This window comes from Balaenoptera ricei, chromosome 11 (assembly GCF_028023285.1).
Source record: "Balaenoptera ricei isolate mBalRic1 chromosome 11, mBalRic1.hap2, whole genome shotgun sequence".
NCBI lineage: Eukaryota > Metazoa > Chordata > Mammalia > Artiodactyla > Balaenopteridae > Balaenoptera > Balaenoptera ricei.
In genome coordinates, this window is record NC_082649.1 from 64,808,702 (window position 1) to 64,828,988 (window position 20,287).

Here is a 20,287-nt window from a genome sequence, read left to right on the forward strand (position 1 = left end):
CCTTCCTGGTCCCAGACACTGGAGCTTGGCAGCAAGGTCACCTCATCCAAACATGGCCGTGGAAGGCCTCCTCCATCAGCACCATCTGGACCGATGGTGTGTGGGTGGGGAGGAGACAAAGAACAGGGCTCCACAACGGAACACCACGTTTACTGTGAGCCCAGCGGGCTAACTCCATGCATGGGCCTCGATGGTGCAAGATCATGTTCTGGTGACTTCAGCACGGACGGGGGACCTAGCCTCCAGGTGAAGTGACCTCTCAGGTGCTTTGCTGCTCCGAGACCCTGACTGGTCATCTGCCAGTTTCCAAAGGAGACCCTGAATCCGTAAAGAAGAGAGCAATGTGCGAGTCTTCCTTATCCTTTTTCACTTTCCTTTTTGTATATAAGTAATTTACTTTTTTTAAAAAAGGGAAATTGCTTTGTCTTGTTTTGTGATTGAGAAAAAGGAAGATTTGTTATGGGAGGTGGGCCTCATTTATTTGAAAACAAAAACATTTTTATGACGTCTAGAGGGAGAGAATGAGTCGTTAAATGAATTAGTGGAATTCTTTAAATTGACACTTATAATTGCTCACCCAGTATTTTCTTATTGAATATACTGTTATAGAACCAATTCGGCATCACACATCCCCTACCGATGCAATTTTCTGGTGTCTAGGTTCTGTTCCTGTTCATGCAAACACGAGGGAGAAGTTAGAGGTGACTTGGGAGAAGATGAGCAAATCCAAGCACAATGGCGTGGACCCCGAGGACGTCGTGGAGCAGTATGGCATTGACACCATTCGGCTGTACATCCTTTTCGCCGCCCCTCCTGAGAAGGATATCTTGTGGGACGTAAAGAGTAAGTCACCTTCCTCTTCCCAGCCTGCCTCCTCCGTGATCCGCCTCGGTGCCGAAGGAATTCAGGGAAGGAAATGTCTTTGCTGAGTCAATAGTAGGGTTCTAGGAATCAGCTCTGTGAAGCAAGTAGCAATTTGCCCAACATCCTGTGCCATTCCTAGGCCAGTTTTCTCAGATGTAATGAGCCTCAAGCCTTTGGGGAAGCTCCCTGTGACTGCAGACTCACAGTCCTCACCACAGCCCTGCTGACCCAGCCCCCAGGGCAGGGCCCCAGAGCCTGCCTTCAATGAGTCTGTGGCGTTCTCATGCAGGTTCTACGAGGATCCCACTTTGGAAACGTTTCCTTGAGCCAGACTGGCGTTTGTGGTACTCCTGGGCCCGCTGTGGTCCACAGAGGCCAGTCCCCTTTTGGTCTAACCTGAAAGGTTTTTTCTAGAATTGTGTCATTGCCCCTCACCAGTCCAGAAAACCCCACATGGGGCCTGGTCCTGATGTTACCTGTGACCTCTTCAGTCACCCATGGTAGCCTTCAGAGGCCCCCGCAGGGGAGATTCGTCCCTCCAAAGTTGTTTAGACCTAAAATGGTGTGAGGTAAAATAATCTCAGGTATCTGGATATCCTAGAATAAGCTGTCCAACAGTAATCAGTAATTCAGTTTTCCTTCATGTGGTCTTATCCAAGTGTTATGGGAAAAAGAAATCAGGTGCCTGGAATCACCGTTCAGCTCAACACACCATTTCTAGTGAGAAGTGTGGTCTGGAGCAGTGGCCACAGATGCCAGTCCTGGAACTAGAATCCCTGGGGCCACTCAGGCCCGGGTTCTGGCTCCGCAGCCCTCCCTGTGGGACCAGCTGCAGGAATCTGTTCCTCACAAGCCTTCCAGAAGATCCTGCTGTGCAGCCAGGCTTGGGAATGTCTAGTCCAGTGGCTAAAGTGTAAAAGACCTGAACTGGCCCTAATTTGGTTAGCCATGTGACCCAGCGCCACCAGGTGAAGCTGTTCAACTTCTCCAGATCAGATGAGCAGCTGATTTGATGAACACATCTGAAATATGTGATACGTACAGATCTGGCGAGGACAGGGGTTGTGTTAAAACACCTCAGGCTGTGCAGCACTGCAGCTGAGAGTGCGGTCTGTGGACCACTGCCGCCTCTGCATGTTACCTGTCCACGTGAGATGGGACACCTGCACCAGTGTAAGTCAACCCTGTCTCCAAGCACACTGTTAGTTCCGAGGACCCTTTTGTCACAGCAAGCTTTCTTAACCAAGGAGGCAGTACCCTGATGCACATCCTGGCCCAAGCTTCTAAGCTTGTTGTGGGCCAGTGACAGTTGGTGGAAACCCTTTGTGTAGCCCTGCCGTCCTGTACTCTGAATATCTGGGGCTCTAAGAAATGATAGAGTCAGTCCTGGTCTGAGTTCCCAGACACTGGAAGCCAGGAAGGACCCTCCTCCGTGCCCTTGGAGTGATCCACCGGGCACAATGAAGTGTCTCTTCATTCACAGGTGCTTTGTCACTTAGGTGTAACCAAACCAATCATTCTCACATGTCTCTCTTTCTCTCTCTCATTCACTGACATTACACTCAGCCGACGCTCTCCCTGGGGTACTGAGATGGCAGCAACGTCTCTGGTCCTTGGCAACTCGATTTATCGAGGCCAGGGTTTCTGGGAAGGTTCCCAGGCCTCAGCTGTTGAGTAACGAGGAGAAAGCCGAGGCCAGGAAGCTGTGGGAGTACAAGAACTCCATCATCTCTCAGGTCAGAAACCTTCCAGGGGACACTGGTTGATTCTGTAACTGAGCCCTCGTGATCTGTGTGGCTCGCCCTGCCTTGGGGTGGGCACTCTGGGTCTTCCTCCTTTCTTATTATGGTGGCCCACTTGCCTTGATTAATTGGTCTTACTGCTTTGGGTATTTCTCCAAGGTGGAGCAACAGTGCAAACGTTGTTATGAACAGAGATGCTCTCAGGAAATGGCTCCCTCTAATGGTGCCTCCCATTTATCCATCCCGGATCTCAAGAAGCTGCCCACTTTCCATGTTTCCATATTTAACACATCCAGTAGAGAACCAAATTTAATATCATACTGATGACACACTGTATATGTTATAAAAACAGAAACAGAATTTTAGAGTTGAAAGGGGCTTGAAAAGACTCTCTTCTTTAGCCTCCTCATCATCCTGTCTGTGGGCAGAGCTGAGACACAGAGAGGTTAAATGTCTTATGAAAGTCACACAACCAGTGAGGAACTGAGCAGAGAGTTCCCTGATACTCAGAATAGCGGGTACTTTCCCACTCAGGTACTTTGTTACACAATGTTCACATGAGTTATTGTGGGTTAAATTTTACAGGTAAAATAATTGTTCACTTTATCTTCTTAGAGAATAGTATATTATTCTCTAAATCATTTTAAAAGATTCTTCATTGATAGCATCCCTTTAAATTGTTCATCTAGAAGTCTGCTATAATACCATGACATTCACCTTTTTTAAGAACTTTGTGAAAAAATGTCATATATCTTTGAAAGAAGGCCCTTAGGAAATCTGAAGCCATTTTTTAATGGGTACCAGATACCCCAAATTCTCCTTAGGCTGAATTTTTTTTTTAAGTTGTGCTGATTCAAACTTTGAAAGTTAGCCAAGGTCACTTCGCTGGACTCTGGCAACTGATTACATTGAAGGAGCAGGGCTTTTCCTCTGGTTTGTATAACCTACAGTGGCCCTGGGTCCAGCATGGTCTCATTTAGTGACACTTCTTCAGCTTTATTTTCATCCTCTCTACTATAGTGTAGAGAAACAGAGCTCACAGAATTGAATTCAGTGATCTGAGTGATGCCTGAATGATCGTTTTCATACCCCATATTTTCTCTTTGGATTTGGCAAATTCTTCTCTTCTGTCAGATAATGGAATTGGGTTATTTCAACAAGTTGGAAACTCTTGACATCTTAAGGATGTGTTATTTTTCTATATCTTTGCCCATGGTCAAAATTGAAAAGCACACCAACAGGAAAAAGCTGACAAATCGTATCTGTGTTCTTGTGTTGACTCCGTATTTGAAAATGTAAAACTAACCTTATCCCATATACCAATAATCTTCACTGTGAATTGAAGTCATGTAACCACGGAGAAGTGACATCCTTTACCCCATCTCCTGTTTAATATTGTTTTGATGTTTGCTCATCAAATGGGTCCCGCCTCCTTTTCAGGTAATGATCAATGTTTTCTTAGGCACCTACTATGGGAACCAACACTGTCCCAGATATGGGGGAAGAGTAACAGTCTTGAGTGGTGGAAAAAACATTGACTTTAATTTTAAAAACCTTCGTGCTGACGAAACATTAAAGTGACTATTTGAGATAGTGAATACACTTATAAATATCTTTTATTGCATGCATTTAGTTTCACATTTTTTGGATAATTCAGTTTTTTTATGGAAAGCTTAAAGGAAATTTGAACAAAGTGAATAATTCAACTTTTTACCAATAGGTGACTGCCCATTTCACAGAGGACTTCTCACTGAATTCTGCGATTTCTCAACTGATGGGACTCAGCAATGCCCTCTTGGTAAGTGGCCCGTCTGTGCTCATTTGCTGGTAACCAAGGAGGGAGCGTGGCTCCCAGTCACAGGGTGAGGTGGCGTGCAGCTCCTTGAGGGCAGAGACTATGCCTTTCTGGATGTTTTATCTCTGAAGTCTGGTGTATAGTAGGTGCCCCATAAAGTGAATGGGTGTGACTGAGTTAACTGATTAGCCACACCTCAGGAAGACACTGAGTGTTTGCAGGAACTGTCAAAGAATGGGGAACCCTGAGCTCCCTGAGGGGCGCAAGAGGACCCCTGTCCTGGAGGTTCCACATTGCAGAACCTTTGAGCAAGTCTCTGTATTTCCCACTGGTTCTGTGCACATAGGAAACATAGCTGAGTGGTTAAGAATTAAGACCGACCTGGATTCTAATCTGGTCTCCATCTCTTGGTTAGCCGTGTACCCAGGGACAGATGACTCTCCCTCTCTAACCCTCAGCTGCTTTATCTGTCAAATGGGGTAACAATACTGCCCTCAAAGGGTAGTAGAAACCAAATGAGTTAGCATCAGACCGCGGGCGTGGTTAAATGCTCAGTCAACAGTAATATATCTGCTCAGGAATTCCCTGGCGGTCCAGTGGTTAGGGCTCTGCGCTTCCATTGCAGGGGGCACGGGTTCGACCCCTGGTCCGGGAAACTAAAATCTTGCAAGCCGCGCAGCACGGCCAAAAAGACAAATAGTAATATATCTGCTGTTGCTACTCCAGCTATTTTTAATACTATGATTAAACGGGGAGAGTTCTTTGCCCAGAGCAAAAATGATGTTGAAGAGGGTTTCTTCCTGCCTGTTTGTGTCTCTGGATTTCACGTACACTCATGGCCTTTCTTACCCAGGCTTATCTTGTACACCTCAGTGTTCTTACATTGCTGTTCTTTTCTGTTCCTCAGCAAGCTTCTCAGAGAGTTGTTCTCCACAGCCCTGAGTTTGAGGATGCTCTGTGCGCCCTGATGGTGATGGCTGCTCCCATGGCCCCTCACATAACCTCGGAGCTCTGGGCAGGTAGGTGGGGAGGCCTTGCTTGACCAGTTACTACTGACCAGCATGTGCTCCAGCCTCTTGTTGAGCATTATTCAGGACTCAGATGTCCTCAGCCGTGGGGTCCAGCGTTTGGCATCTGCACTTGGGGCCTCTCTGTGGAAATGGGAATGAAGTGAGAAGGTGCTGTGCAGGAGGACTTGATGGTTATTCTGGGCCCCGTTCTCCAGACCTTGTGTTCAGAGGTCTCCTGTGACTTCTGCGGATGTTTCAAAGGAGCTTGCAGAAGACAGGCAGCCTAGGGATGCTGTGTTTACATCATGCTTTTATCTGGGGGCCTCTGAGAAATAGCATTCATTTCTTTTTCATAATTATTTTAGCTCTTCTCACCTGTTTATTCTTCTCAGTAGAACTCTGGCATAGTTCTGTTAAGTTCTCCCAGAATCTCCTTGAGATTTTGATTGAGATTTGGTTAAACCTAGAATTAAGTTGGAAAAGTTTCACATTTTTACCACATCTAGGCTTCCATCCCAAAACATGATCTGTCTCTCCATTCATTCAAGACTTTTCTCATGCCTAGGCAAGTTTTGTAATTTTCTTCATGTAGGTCCCACACATTTCTTAAGATTATTCTCAAGTATTTTATCTTGCCACATTTCATTTTTGTTATTGTGACTGGAATCTTTTTTCTTTAATAATTTTTGACTGGTAATGTCTGGCATATAATTTTTAATATTACTTTACTTCCTTATTTTCTAACCAGATTCCCTACCAATCTCTCCTCCTTCATTTAAGGGGTAGAATCCTCTTGGATTTTCTAGGAGTCTATGATCAGCAAATAAGGTTAAGTTTTCTCCTTTCTGATAGTAATGCCCTTGTGTCTGTTTACTTTCTTTAATATACTGCTTAGAAAACTGTATGTAATGTTAAAGAATACTGGCAACAGCCAATCTTGTTTCATTTCCAGATTTAAATGGAACACTTCCCTGTTAGGTATGGTGTTGGCTGTTGGTTTAGAGTAGATATTCCCTGTCATGTTAAGGAAGCGGCCTTCTAACCTTGTTTACCAGAACTCATCTTAGGAATTGGGAGGTAGATTTTACTTAACATCCATTCTTCAATTGTTGAGGTGTTGTATCCTTTGCTTTTAATTTTCCCCTTTGCCCTGTTGTTATGACTTACGTCCAATTAATTGATTGCCTAATAGCCTATTGCGGGATAAATTTACCTTAACCATGGGGTAGTAAACCTTTAACATACTGTTAAATTCTATTTGCTAGTGTTTTATTTAGAATTTCGCAATTATACGCCTAAGAGACACCAGTTTTTTCTCAGTATGCATTGTCAGGTTTGGGAATAAGGGTTTTGCTGACTTCACCAAGTGAATTGAGTTGCTTCTGTGCTTTAGAACAGACTATACAGGACAAGACGTTCACCCATTCTTTGCTGAATAGACAGAATGCCCTAAAGGGAGGGTGGTATTAGGCCCTGCCAGGCTACTGCCATATTATATTAGATTATGTAGCCTTTCATTATCGCCTTAGGCAGGAAACATGCCTCTTTCATTTAGCATTGGTGATCACATTAAGTCTTTTAAATGGCACACTGTTAATTCTTTCCTAGTCTTCCCTTCTTTTAAAACAAAACTTATCTAATTTATAATAAACGTGTTTACTCTGACCCTAGGATATACAGATCTCTCCCTTTTATCATCCTTTTTTGTCCCACATTATCTGTCTGCCTCCTTCATTTCATTTCTCCCAGGAGGGACTGATGTAAATGGGGTTTTCAGAAACTCCCTTCTTGCATGCCCCTCCAGTCTCTGTGTTTTAGGGCCAGGATTTGGGGGGGGTTGCAGAGAGGGTCTGCTGTCTCCAGGGTCCTGTCCCTGCCCGGCATGTCTTACCAGACAGGTGTACACTGTGGTGTTACCCCATTAGTCTGTCCTTCAATTGTGTGACAAGATCTCCAGCAGGACATACACTAAAGCAGTATGGTAGAAACTGGCCCATTTCAAACTTTGCTCCATGTTTTTTTCCACACACAATACCAGTGGGCTTTTGTGAGCTGTGTTATAATAAGGAGTGGGTCTAGACGGAGTCTTAGTTTTGCTAGCATGTCTCATTCAGCCATTCAGTAAACATTCATTGAGAATGTATTTTGTGCCTGGCTCTGTTCTAGGCATTGGTGGGAAAGCTGGGGAGGCCATTCTGAGAAGCGGGCATTGCAGTCTGTGTTCATTCACTTGAGAAGATCTTCCCTCAAGCTTTACAAATTCATGGCAACTAATTTTTTTTTTTTTTAATTCAAAGAAACAATGGGAAACCTTTGTCTCCTGGCTCTGCACATGTGTATGTGTGTGGCTCCTCTGAATGAGCATCGGGGGCTGTAGCACAGTCAAGTGAGGAGTCCTACACACCAGGCATATCACCCTGGTCATTAACTCACAGGTCTTTGTCAGGTGCCTTCTGGAGAGAATGGGGCCACGACCCCTTCCTGCCTCTCCCAGCAGCGGATAAGGGCCAGTGTCACAAGGTGTTGAAAGTCCTTTGCAAACAGAAGTGCTATGTTGTGAGGGTCATTATTGTCATCCCACACTGTCAGTCACTCTTGTCTCAAGGCTTTGGGACAGTTTTTACACACATTTGGTTTATTCTGCAAAACATAGCTTTCATATAACTTCTGGTTTCATTTCTGCATCTTTGAAAGATAACCTCACAATGACTATAATGGAAATGTGGTCAGTGAGGGTAGGATGTTCAGAAATTACTATTTCTCAGAGTTCTCCAGAGAAGCAGGTTTTCATAAAAGAGATCCTCCCCCAAGGGCAGCAGAATTGAGATCTGTCTTCTGGGGACAATTTGGGGTCCATGGGCAAAATGGCCACCATGGCTCTGGATAAAAGGAAACCTTTAGAGAAGCCCAAAGTACTTCTCTACCGATCACTTAAAGAATCAGTGGAGACCCAAGAAACAGAACCAGTGTCTTGGCAGTGTGCACACTTCAACAGGATGAGGAAATCTTTTTTTCCTTCCTGAAACTTTGGATCTGAGAAGGTCAATAGACCACATCTGAATTTACAAACTTATCTTTTGTTTACCATCATAGAATATTGTCCTATCTATGAGGGTGTTAGGGAAATTTTGCATATTTGGAGTTACTGATACTGTTTCTACACAAAGGACACAAGGTTTCCTTTGTTGGTGGATAGTAAAAAAGCAGAAAATCACCAAACAGGGAGCTCCTTGATGGTACTCTGGTTAAAGGTATAATTTTATCATCATCAAAAATGACCTTTCTAAGAATATATCAGCAATACAAATGAGCTGGTTTTATCTTATATGCAGAATAAGGGCAACTGCCTCAGGTCCCGCTCTTGGGCAGTTGGTGGGGGGAACTACAGCAGCTACGCAGGTGTAAAGCAGGGGAGGAGCCTGACAGCAGCTAAAATACTCTAACATGCACTCCCTCGCCAAAGCTCCATCAGGAGGCTTGTTGTCCATCTGTAAGATCCACCCTCCCCCAAGTTGTCGTCCAATCTACTGGCTGCCACCACCAACTGGGTTCAGATAATACAGGCTATGCCTTGGTAAATGCTTTTGGCAGTTTTAGGTATGAGTAAGTGTGCCTCCTCAGGATGACCCTCCTGCTCCCCCTCTACACGAGGAAATCATTCTAATGCACAGCGCCCAAGTTTCATTTCCATAGTCTTTTTCTTCATCCTTAGAGGGAAAATGTTTTTTGGAAAAAAAAAAGATCAGGGTTTGGCTGGGCATCTAGTCTAGTATTTAGCTCAAAATGATATTCCAACAGTATTCAGGTTCACATATATTCATCTCAATTCAGTTCAGACTCAAATTCACTGTTGGTATTAGTCATCATATTATTAATCACAGTCTTTTACTGAGCCTTGCTCAGGGTTTGTTAGGAAGCACCTGTCTATGCCTTTTTCCAGAGGTTCAATTCTGCACCTTCCTTGGAAGGGTCACATCCTTGCCAAAACTCCATCGTGGGTGGTGGAACAATTTAGCTTGTGCATGCCCCCCCAAGAAATACATAGCTAATGATAAGAATGTACAGTGTCAAACTGGAGAGGGACAAAATGGTTCTAGTGACAAAATTATCTCTATCAGAGAGAAAAACTCTTCAGTGGGATTTTTTTCACAGCCTCCCATTCAGTGCTCTGAGGAGTTGCCTTGCAAATGTCCATTATTACTCTGCTCAGTCACACCCTAGGACAGCTGTAGCCCTCATTACTCATTTGTAATAATAGTAATACCTTGCATTTAATGTACTGCTTATCATATGTATGATATGTCCTATAACATTTATGATATATTTATTTACATTTAATTATAATTTAATGTATGTATTTTATAATGTACTGCTTTATCATATATGTATATATAGTACATTAAATTCACGATAATTTGATACCTATCTGTGAAGTAAATAATTAACCCAGCAGCCTTGAGTTACTCAAATCTTGTACATTCTCAGAAGGGCCTACTTGTACGACTAGCCTTTGGCTGGCTCCTAGGAACTGAGGTCTTAGAATGTTCCCTGTGCTACTAACTGATTAGGGCACTGTGCATGCTTGAGGTCTTGAACCACATTATACCAGGTTGTGTGGATAGTTTGTGTAAAAAATGTGATTTATGGTGAACACCTGCTTTCCTTCTGGGGGGTCTGAAGTTTCAGTAACTGCAGTCAGCACTGCAGTTACCCCAATAAAAACCCTGGACTCTTAGGCTCAAGCAAACTTCCCTGGAAGAAAACATTTTGCATGTGTTTCTGCAGTTCACTGCTGGGGATTTAGTATGTCCTGTGTGACTCCACTGGGAGAGGACTCTTGGAAGCTTATACCTGGTATCCTCCAGCTTCTGCCTGATGTACCTTTTTCCTTTATTGATCCTGCGTTTTATTCCTTTGCTGTAATAAACTATAGCCTGACTATAAAAAAAAATGACCTTTCTAACAGGCAGCAGCTTGGATGGATCTCAAGGGGATTATGGTGAGTGAAAAAAAGCCAATCTCAAAAGGCTATATACTCTATGATCCCATTTATAACATTCTTGAAAAAACAAAATTATAGAGATGAAGAACAATTAGTGGTTGCCAAGGGTTAGGGACTGGGCAGAAGGGGTGGTGGCCATAAAAGGGGAGAGGGAGCCTTGTGGTGATGGAACAGTTCTGTCTCTTGAGTGCAGTGGTGGTTATATGAAGCCACACGCACACACATTAGTGCTTATAAAACTGGTGAAGTCTGAATGAGCTCTGTGGATTGTACCAATGTCCATTTCCTGGTTTTGATATTGTGCTGTAGTTATGCCAGATGTTACCAGTGGGGGAGGCTGGGGGAGGGGTCACAGGACCTCCTGTACATTTCTTTGCAACCTCCTATGAATCTATAATTATTTCAATTTCTTTTGTTTGTTTGTTTTAAATTACCTTTCTAAACCCACAAGTCCTGAGTGTTGAGATTCTGGTTCTGGAATGTCATAGACGATGAGAGAGGAAGAAAGGGAAGAAGCAATTTATTTCTTGTTGTGGAAGGTTTTAATAGACACACACACACACACACACACACACACAACTGACCAGATGCAGCCATTCATCCCACTAGTGTGTGAGGCGCCCGTGTCTCCTGCATCGCTCTGCAGAGCAGCGTGAAGGAGCTCGTGGTGACGGGATGCGTCTGCCCTAAGTGCCCAAGGAGCGCTGCTCCTCGAGGGTGACCGCGCAGCTATACAGGCCTAGCTTCCGAAGAAAAGCCCGTAGAGCCAGCTGCAGAAAATAGCTCCACCCTCCAGTGTACCTCTCTGGGCTTCTTAAAGCAAAAGCAAAACCTAGATTTTTCATTGAAAAGTACATCTATACGCATATTGTGAAACCTTCAGTTCTTACAAAGGGTTTGTCCTAAGTTCCCTCCCATCCTCACCCCTATGCTCAGTTGTTCTCCCCAGGTACCTGCACTGCCAGTTGGATAGTTGATTTGACAGAACTCCATGCATGTATGTGAAATGTTTCTCTCTTACCATATGGAGTGTACAGAGTCATTCTATATCAACACTTACAGGCTGACCCTGTTCTTTTTTAACAGCTATATGGTGTCCTACCCAGTGAATATTCCATAGGTTATTAAACAGTCATCCACTGATGGGCATTTGAGTGATTTCTCCTCTTTTTCTGTTTTTTTGTGCTGCTTTGAGATGAGCCTCTTGTCCAAAATACAAGTTATTTAAAATGTGGTGATAAGATCTCCATTTCTGTTTCTCTGGCCATTTTTACAGTTTCAACAGTGATTTATCTATCTTGGTTTTTGCCTCCAGCTTCTACCTCTTGTCATCTCCAAGTCTTCCATCAGTACTTTAATTGTGAGGGTCACAGCAAGGTGACCCTTTGCCTCTCTTAAGTTTCTGAAGTAACTCTAATCTTGAAGTATAGTCTACTACCATAAACCCATTTTTCTTTGTACAAATGGTGGTAAAATATTGTAGCGATATTGTTTTGCTGTACATATATGCTGTATTCATTAATGTCAACAAAACTGTAAATCTTGGGAATTCCCTGGTGGTCCAGCGGTTAGGATTCCACGCTTTCACTGCCAAGGGTGCAGGTTCAATCCCTGGTTGGGGAACTAAGATCGCACAAGGCATGCAGTGCAGCCAAAAAACAACAACAACGGCAACAACAACTGCAAATCTACAAATAATCTAGAAGTGTGGGAACACTTCTTGTAAGGGACGCTAAGATACTTGTAAGGGACAGTAAGACATCTGCTGATGTTCGGATGGTTTTATACATGAATGTGTATGCTGTGTCAGTGTTGTTATTTCAAACTAATGTCAACAGAACCCTTTCTGTGGGTAAAGGCTAATATGAAGTAGCACCACTTCCTGTCCATTTCCTTGGAAGTGCCAGGGCTGGACAAGGCATGATGGGGATGAGACACCACAGAGTCCCCAGGTCCTCCCCTGTGTGTATATGAGGATGGGGGTGGGGTGGAGACAGGCCTGAAGATGGCTGTCAGGAGAGGCCTGCCATCCACGGACACCATGACCACCCAGCGCTCACTCCGGGTGCCATGGTGGCGTGGCGACCTCGCCAGCTCTCAGAGCGGGAGAGGAGGCTTGTTTCAGTTATTTCACGGGAAGGTCAGCGACAACAGCTCTCCAGAGGAGGGGCAGGAAGGGGGTGGGCTGAGAGCGACAGCTGGCCCTGCGTGGTGGCCTTGTGTGTGCAAGGGCCTTGCCACTTCCCAGCCTGTGTTCAGACTTTCTCCACATGCTTTCCAAAGGCCAGCTCTTGACCTGCCCTGTGTCACGTAAAGAAACCATTGTATTTGCCATGCAAATATTAGGTATTTTTACTACCCTAAAAAGAGCAGGAAGGCAAAAGCACTACGTAGAACCTGGGGTAGTGAGTTTCTGTTCCTCCCTGCTGAGCAGGATGGCCCCACTCCCATCTATATGGAATCGCTGGCGGGGGCCCAGGCCGCTATAAATAAGCATCCTGATTGCTCCAGGAAGGCTGGACTTCCTCATTTTTTTTAAAGTGGAATTTGTAACAGCTTCTGCCCAGAACGTTTGTGTCCAATGTCCTTTCATCTCCCAGGCATCCTGTACAACTGCCATGCGGAGATTTTGGAATGCTTCCCACTGCAGCTGGGTCACAGGACAAGGCATGCTGGCCCAGCCAGCTAAAATAAAGAAGTAATTATCTTCCTTCTGTGACCTCTGTCTTGCGATATGAGTCTTAATAGGATCCCTTCTGAGGAACAAGCAGGAAGCTCCTTTCTGCTTCTGCCAAAAGGCACATCTGTTAGAAATGGAGTAGGTTCATTAGAAGCATGGGAACCCCAGGACACAGGGGCCAGATGGGCCCCAGGAATACATCTTTTATGCTACTTGATTCTCACACCCCGATGGGCCTTCCCTTCCCCCAGGTTGACTAGCAGCACAGGGTTACAATAGGAGTGACAGATAGTAAAACATGGGAAGCTACAACAAATCTGTGATGCCTGCACAAGAACCAAGACAGAGGTCAACAGAACAAAATGGACCAGTGCTATTCAGAGTGGTCCGTAGACCTGAGGCTGGTCTAGGAACTGTCTCTAGGACAAGATAAGGAGCTTAGCAGGTACATCACCTGTGTCACTAAGCACATATTCGTGTAAGACTGACCATGTTTTTGGTAGCAAGAATTTCTCAATGAAGGAAGCAGTGTGTTGATTCATATTCTGGCCCGTTCTTCACCTCATCACAGACAGGCATTTTGAGTATCTTTGTAGTGAATAGTTCTGAAACCATCCCTAATATAATATATTGTAAAAGAAAAATCACAAACCAATAGGGAAGAGGTTTATTCAACAGATTGGATTTGGAGAATTGACCAAGTATTTTTTAAGAATGTTTTTTCACATTATATGCAAAATAAATTATGGATAGATAAATTATGGATAAATGGGCCAGAAAATGAAACCTTAAAAAGAAACCAGAAGAAAAATCTTGAACTGATGTTATAGCATGGGAAAACTGTTCTTAAATATCTTTTCTAATTACAAAAGTAATAAGTATTCCTTGTAGAAAACCTATAAAATTTTGTTTGGAAATTTATGTTTATTCTTATAGTTCTAGTTATTCCATTTCACTCTGTATAATGTTCTGTTGAATAAATAGCTCACAATTTATTTATCTAGTCCCCTACTAATGGACATATGGGCTGTTTGAAGTTTTATTTATTTTTACTATTAAAAAAAGTCAACAATGCTTCAGTGAATGCTCTTGTAGCTGCCTTCTTCCTAATACTACTAAAGGCCTAGATGGAGGCAGTACATGAGAATTCCATTGTTTTACTTCCTCACCAGCATTGGTATTGTTTCAGTGGTGGTTTTTCATCATCATCAATAAATTTATTTTTAATAGAAAGATCACCTATACTTCTGCCTCCTAGGGATAATGCTTGCTGCTATTCTGATGTATTTCCTTCTAAATTTTTATCTGTTTATTTAAATATTTACTAAAACTGTGGCCATACTATATATACTATTGTGTGTCATCCTTTTCCATGAAATTGATTATTAGTTTAAAATGTAGGAAAAAAGAGAATCCAAAGCTATATCTACAGCATGATCCTGGTGGTAGTTTGGTTTCGTTTTGTGGAGTTGGTTTGTACATACAAGTATTCATTAAATATATTACATTAGTATCTTTCAAAATAAAAAGTTTAAAAGATGCTATCCATATGAACACGATTTTCTTCTTTGTTTTTAGACTTTTTACAAATTTTCTGTAAGGAGCATGCATTACTTTTGTCATCAAAGAAAATAAAATAAAACATTGTCATTCACAGCCCAGTGTTCGGGACTGGCATTGGTGGGATTCATTCCCTCTGTCCCAGACTTGGCCTCAGACCATCCCCTGAGCTATGGGCCCGTCCCTCAAATGCATTTGCTGGTCTCAGGCTAATAATAAGGGGGAGGTGTGCAAGGGCCACCCCACCTCCACCAGCCCTGGAAAAGCCATTCACAGCGTGAGGGCTGTGCATCTGCCACAGCACCACCCCCAGAGTGGGCACACTGGCCACATGCACTTGCCCGCTTGCCCAGGGCTTGCCTCTGGGAGGACCAGGAGGCAGCGGGGATGTACCACACAACAATTGCCCAGGGATCTGTTTTCTGCTCTGTGTATTTCCTGCCCATTTGGGGGCATCTTTTGTACTCATGAGATCAACAGAGGCTTGGAAATCAAACTTTCCCTGCTAGGAAGCCCCTGGTTGAAGTCCCGAAGCACTGACAGTTGGCCCTGAGCAGCTCTGGATGGTGAGCCCCCTCTGCTTTGGGAGCTGCAGCGTGAAGCACTCTGGGAAGAGAGACTGGAGAGGGTTTCATTCCTCCCTGCTTCCTTGGGTTTGACCCACCCTGAGCCAAGGACAGCTCTTTCCAATTTGGTAATGGCGGGAGCCCCTCCCGAGAAGTTTAGCGGAAAGGTTGAGCGCCCTCTGAGTAGGTCCAGAAGGAGCGCCCCGCTGTTCTCAGCATGTTGGCTCTGGTGATTATGAGTAAAAGTACTCTCAGGCCACAAGTATTCATGGGCCAGAAAGGAAGCAAATGTAGCTCATTACTTTGGGATCCACTCTCAGAAGCACAAAGGATTCCTTCACCAGCAGGACTGCAGAGAGACCGAGTAAAATCAGCAGCCTTGCTTTTGCAAATGCACTTGAGAACAGTGTGTCCGTCCATCTTTACGGCTCTGGGTGTCGTTTGAAAAAAAAAAAGAAAAAGAAAGCTACCTATAAACTGGGATGATGAGCCAGGCTGAAGGAAGTAGGGGGCACCTGGTAGGCTGTGGAAAGCCATGGTGTGGCCTCCTGGGGCCTCAGACGGCTCCAAGCCAGGCTGTGTCAGGGCAAACGCTTTATTACGTGCTCCTAAGGGCCTCGTATGTGCTCAGTGACTCTCTGTGCCTTGGCGTTGCAGGCCTGGCGCTGGTGCCGAGGAAGCTGTGTACCCACTACGCCTGGGACACCAGTGTGCTGCTTCAAGCCTGGCCAGCTGTGGACCCGCAGTTCCTCCAGCAGCCCGATGTCGTACAGATGGCAGTTCTGGTGAGTGTCTCCCGCAGCCCCCAGGGCCAAGGCGAACCAGCCACACACACACGGATGGGTTTGGAAGTTTCTCGCCAGGCCTTTTTAGCCCACCCAGCTCTCCTCCCAACCCTCCAGCCTGTCTTCCTTTGCCAGCACCTTCAGTTTTGAAGTTACCACATACCAAAAGCTTGTGAGCATAAAACTTGTGGCCAGAAAGTGGAAAGTATCAACCTGTCCTGCATTATAGGTTCTAATTGTCTTCCTTTCCAACTGTGTTTCAATCTCTCTAAATTTCATTCAGCTGCTCTGGGCTCTTGGAGGGGGTAGGGTGATGGTGAGGAGGTGGGCAAGGAACACCTCGCTCTGCAAAATATATTTCAGAAAGGCTACGTGAAATTTATTTTTTGGTAAATTGCGTCATTTTAAATACATAAAGGTAGTTGATTATAGTTTATAGAGCAAATAACTCTCCTATAGTTTATCCTTATGTAATTTTTATGTATTTAATTTGTTTAATCTGAGACCCATTATGAGGAATATCTCTTAAATATGCTGATGTGGCTGAAGAGGGAAAGAGAACAAGGGGTGGACCTTTTAGTCTGAACCACACGTGGGCCAGCTAACTTACATCCCAAGTTTAATTTAACTCTCACCACCCTAAAAGATAGGCATAGCTGTTCCCATTTTTTTCAGCTGAGGACACAGGCTCAGAGAAGCTCGTCACCTTGCCCACGTTTATTTGTTTATTCCTCAGTCATTATCAAGTTACCTATGCTATAAATACATCAGGCACAGTGCTAGGCTCTGGGGACACAAACCGAAATGCAAAAAACAGGGTCCCTGCCCTCACGGAGCTTAAAGCCTGGTGGGAAAGATAGGGGAAAAGAAGAAGGAAAGAGAAAAATAAACAAAATAATTGCAAACTGTGGAAAGTACCACAAAGTAATCACCCAGGGGCTGAACGGGAGCCGGGCCTGCCAGGCCCCACCTGCTGCGTCTGCAAACCCTGGGCCCTGCGGGCAGGTCCATGTTGAGAAAGACAGTTTCCCCCAGGAGACTGGCTCCGTCACAGATGCTCTGTCTCCATACCACCTCCCTGACACTTAGTTCCTCGCTGCCTCCAATTCGCCCCCACCCCCATGAAGGGGAGGAGGGGCGCTGCCCTGTAGGCTTCTTCCAAAAATCCTCAAAACCGAAACCAGCCTGTGGCACAGAGAGGCGATTTCTTTAACTTGAATAATGTTTCTAAGAAATAACTATCTGTGTACCCCTAAGAACTCGTCCTCAGTGCAACTGAGAAATGCCAACCTGAGACACTGAAGTTTTAATCTGTGAAAATGTCTTTCCATTTTAAATTACCACTGAAGAAAAGAAATTTAGTTTTGATAATTGGTAAAATAATTTCAGATTATCATTGAAATAAAAATCCAAGATTTAAAATGTGTGGAGGACTCCCTGCAAGTACACCCAACTCAAGAACCTCTGGGTTGGGGCACTGTGCCATGTGGCAGGACTTCTGTCAAGGTCTGTGTTCTGTCTCCACATGATCTCACTTGGTGCCATGGCCAGAAATAGAAGTTGCAACACAGAACAGTGTAACTCAGTGTAATTCAGTTCAGCCGTGGCCGTGTGCTCTGAGCCCAGAGACACTACATCGTCTTCACGGAGCCCAGCACCCAGGAGGGACAGTCTGGGAAGGTACACGCGTTGTCATGCACACCGAGAGTTTGTGTAGCCTCCAGGTTAAGATGTAAGAGCTTGGGAGTTGGACCATCTCAGTTTTGCAAAATACTTAATTTCTCTAAGCCTCAGTTTCCTCAGTTAGAAAACACAGGGCCTGGCTTACCTGGTTGTTGAAAGAATTAGATGGGATAATGCCAGGAGGTACTTAGCCTGCTTCTGGACACTCTAATGACAAAAGCCACTAACACACAGTGAGTACCGACTAAGAGGCAGGGACTGCCCTTAGAACTTACCAGATACTAACTCATTAACCCCGCACAACAGCCCTGTGAAGCAGACCCCGCCGTTTTCCCCATTTCACAGAGGAGGCAGATACATGCCTAACCGCATCTTGCAAGTGAGGAAACAGTGGCAGAACAGGGCTTAATAACTCACTCGGTAAATGGTAACTGCTGCTAGCATCAGCATTGCTGCCTCTGGCAGCTGGGGGATTGGAGAAGGCATCCGAGGAAAGGGATGTGGACCTTGGCTTTGAAAGAGGAGCAGCATTTCCCTAGTGGAGAAAGGAGCAAAGGCGGGGGAAGTCCTCACTGGACCGTGAGCCATGGAGGAGGTGGAACAGAGGCAGAGGCAGAGGCAGGGCAGCACTGGAGAGAAGGCCAGACTCCATCCCGAGAGGTTGGGGGCTGGCAGGGAAGAGAGAGGGTCCATGGGGTCATCCCGTCTCCACCACTTGCTGGAAAGAGGCCTTGGGTAAGTGGCTTCACCTCCTATCCCTTAGCTTTGCCCTCTGTGAATCGGGGGTGGAACGGCTGTGACCTACCTCACAGGTGGTGAATAAACAGGTTCACTCAGGTGGATGGTGGAGCACAGTGCCTGGCACAGAGTGAGAGCTCAGACAACGTGAGCTTTTATTGTCATTAGCCATTGCAGGGCTCCTGTCAGTGAGTAGTGGTGGATGGGGCGGGTGACAGCGCTTGTGGCCAGGGGCCCTCCAGGCAGCTGTTGGAAAAGTCCAACAGAACAATGCAGAGGCCCGGACCAAGGCTGAGCGATGAAGTGGAGGTGGCAAAGCTGGAGGGGTGGAAGCTTGCAAGGCCACCAAATGGGGACTGGGAGACCTTTCTAAAGTCAAGCAGCCACTGTTTGAGGTGATGTCTTACTTGTCTCCCACCCAGTGATCTAGGCTAATGCAGCCCATAAAAATGCCACTAAATTCTACAGAAATCTGAAAAGATGAAGTGGGTGATTAAGGGATCCTGGATAATGTGCTTGGGTTGAAACTTCAGAAATTATTCCTGGTAATTTTTCATAACACAGTGACTTTATTTTCCAAGTCAAAAACAGGAGCATTCGTGAAAAAAATGAACGCGTTCTTACAGGAGCGATGGGGTGGAGGATTTGAGCACGGCTGCTCAGAAGCTATTTGGGTCATGTGTCGCTTTCCTCGGTGGCAGTATCAGTTCATATTTGATGTGAAGTTTATCCTTATGAAACTAATATTCAGTGAATACCACTACGGCTAGAACCGTACTGGCCCATTTTAGGCAAGAGTTGTGTGTGATGTGGGTCCAGCTTCCAGGTGGTCAAACTTGAGCGCCCCCTTCTGGAACCAGTCATCAGGGAGGGAGGTTGCCTACACGTCCCAGAAATTAGTCCACATGAGATCTAGGTAAATCCTCGGTGACACCCCTGTAGCCAGATCTGAACTTGATTTGAGCTTCAGTAACACAATAATCCCTCTACCCCCGGATACAGCCTAAGCCATCTCATGCTGAGGATTTTTGACATAGTTTCCACCACAGCTGTGATGGGGCAGCACTCCGGAAATACAAGGTGGCGCCCTCTCCCTCTCCTTATCCGAAGTGTTCAGGCGTTAATCCTGCCCATCTAAGTGCACTTTGTTCTTCCTGGAAGCTGGGTGCTGCCTTTTCTTTCTCTTTTCCCGTACTCCCTCCCCACACAGAAGCAGCAGTACCCTTTAGGGGCAGTGGGCATTGATGTCTGGCTGCCTGCCACTCTCAGGACTTTCCTCATTGTTTGTCTCGGCTTTTCACCTTCTCAGATCAACAACAAAGCCTGCGGCAAAATCCCTGTGCCCCAGCAAGTTGCCCAAGACCAGGACAAAGTCCACGAACTGGTTCTCCAAAGTGAACTGGGTGTCAGGCTCTTACAGGGGCGAAGCATCAAGAAGGCCTTCCTCTCCCCCCGAACCGCCCTCATCAACTTCCTGGTGCAGGAGTGACTGCAGGGACGCTGCAGCTACCACGAGGGCTTGAGGCGTCTCCTCCAGGTCTGGGATGAAGGAAGGAGTCTGGGGCCCAGGGGCAGGGAAAAACCAAATGCCTTTTTTTATATATATGCATAAATTTTATTTATTTATTTATTTATTTGTGGCTGTGTTGGGTCTTCGTTGCAGTACGCGGGCTGCTCTTTGTCGTGGCTTCTCTTGTTGCGGAGCACAGGCTCTACGCATGCAGGCTTCAGTAGTTGTGGCACGTGGGCTCAGTAGTTGTGGTTTGCGGGCTCTAGAGCGCAGGCTCAGTAGTTGTGGCACACGGCCTTAGTTGCTCCGCGGCATGTGGGAATCTTCCCGGACCAGGGCTTGAACCCATGTC

At 45.3% G+C, this 20,287-nt stretch overlaps 1 protein-coding gene across 1 annotated transcript in view; it reads left to right on the forward strand.

Moving 5' to 3' along the window:
* The window catches only part of LARS2 (leucyl-tRNA synthetase 2, mitochondrial), a 156,052-nt gene extending 135,997 nt beyond the window's left edge, over positions 1-20,055 (forward strand). Inside the window, exons 16-21 of the mRNA XM_059939417.1 lie at positions 661-843; positions 2,431-2,600; positions 4,327-4,404; positions 5,309-5,420; positions 15,877-16,004; positions 19,735-20,055. Coding sequence (XP_059795400.1) covers positions 661-843; positions 2,431-2,600; positions 4,327-4,404; positions 5,309-5,420; positions 15,877-16,004; positions 19,735-19,914 — 851 coding nt within the window. The 3' untranslated portion in view covers positions 19,915-20,055. The remainder of the gene's footprint in view (positions 1-660; positions 844-2,430; positions 2,601-4,326; positions 4,405-5,308; positions 5,421-15,876; positions 16,005-19,734) is intronic.
* The last annotated feature ends 232 nt before the right edge of the window (positions 20,056-20,287 follow it).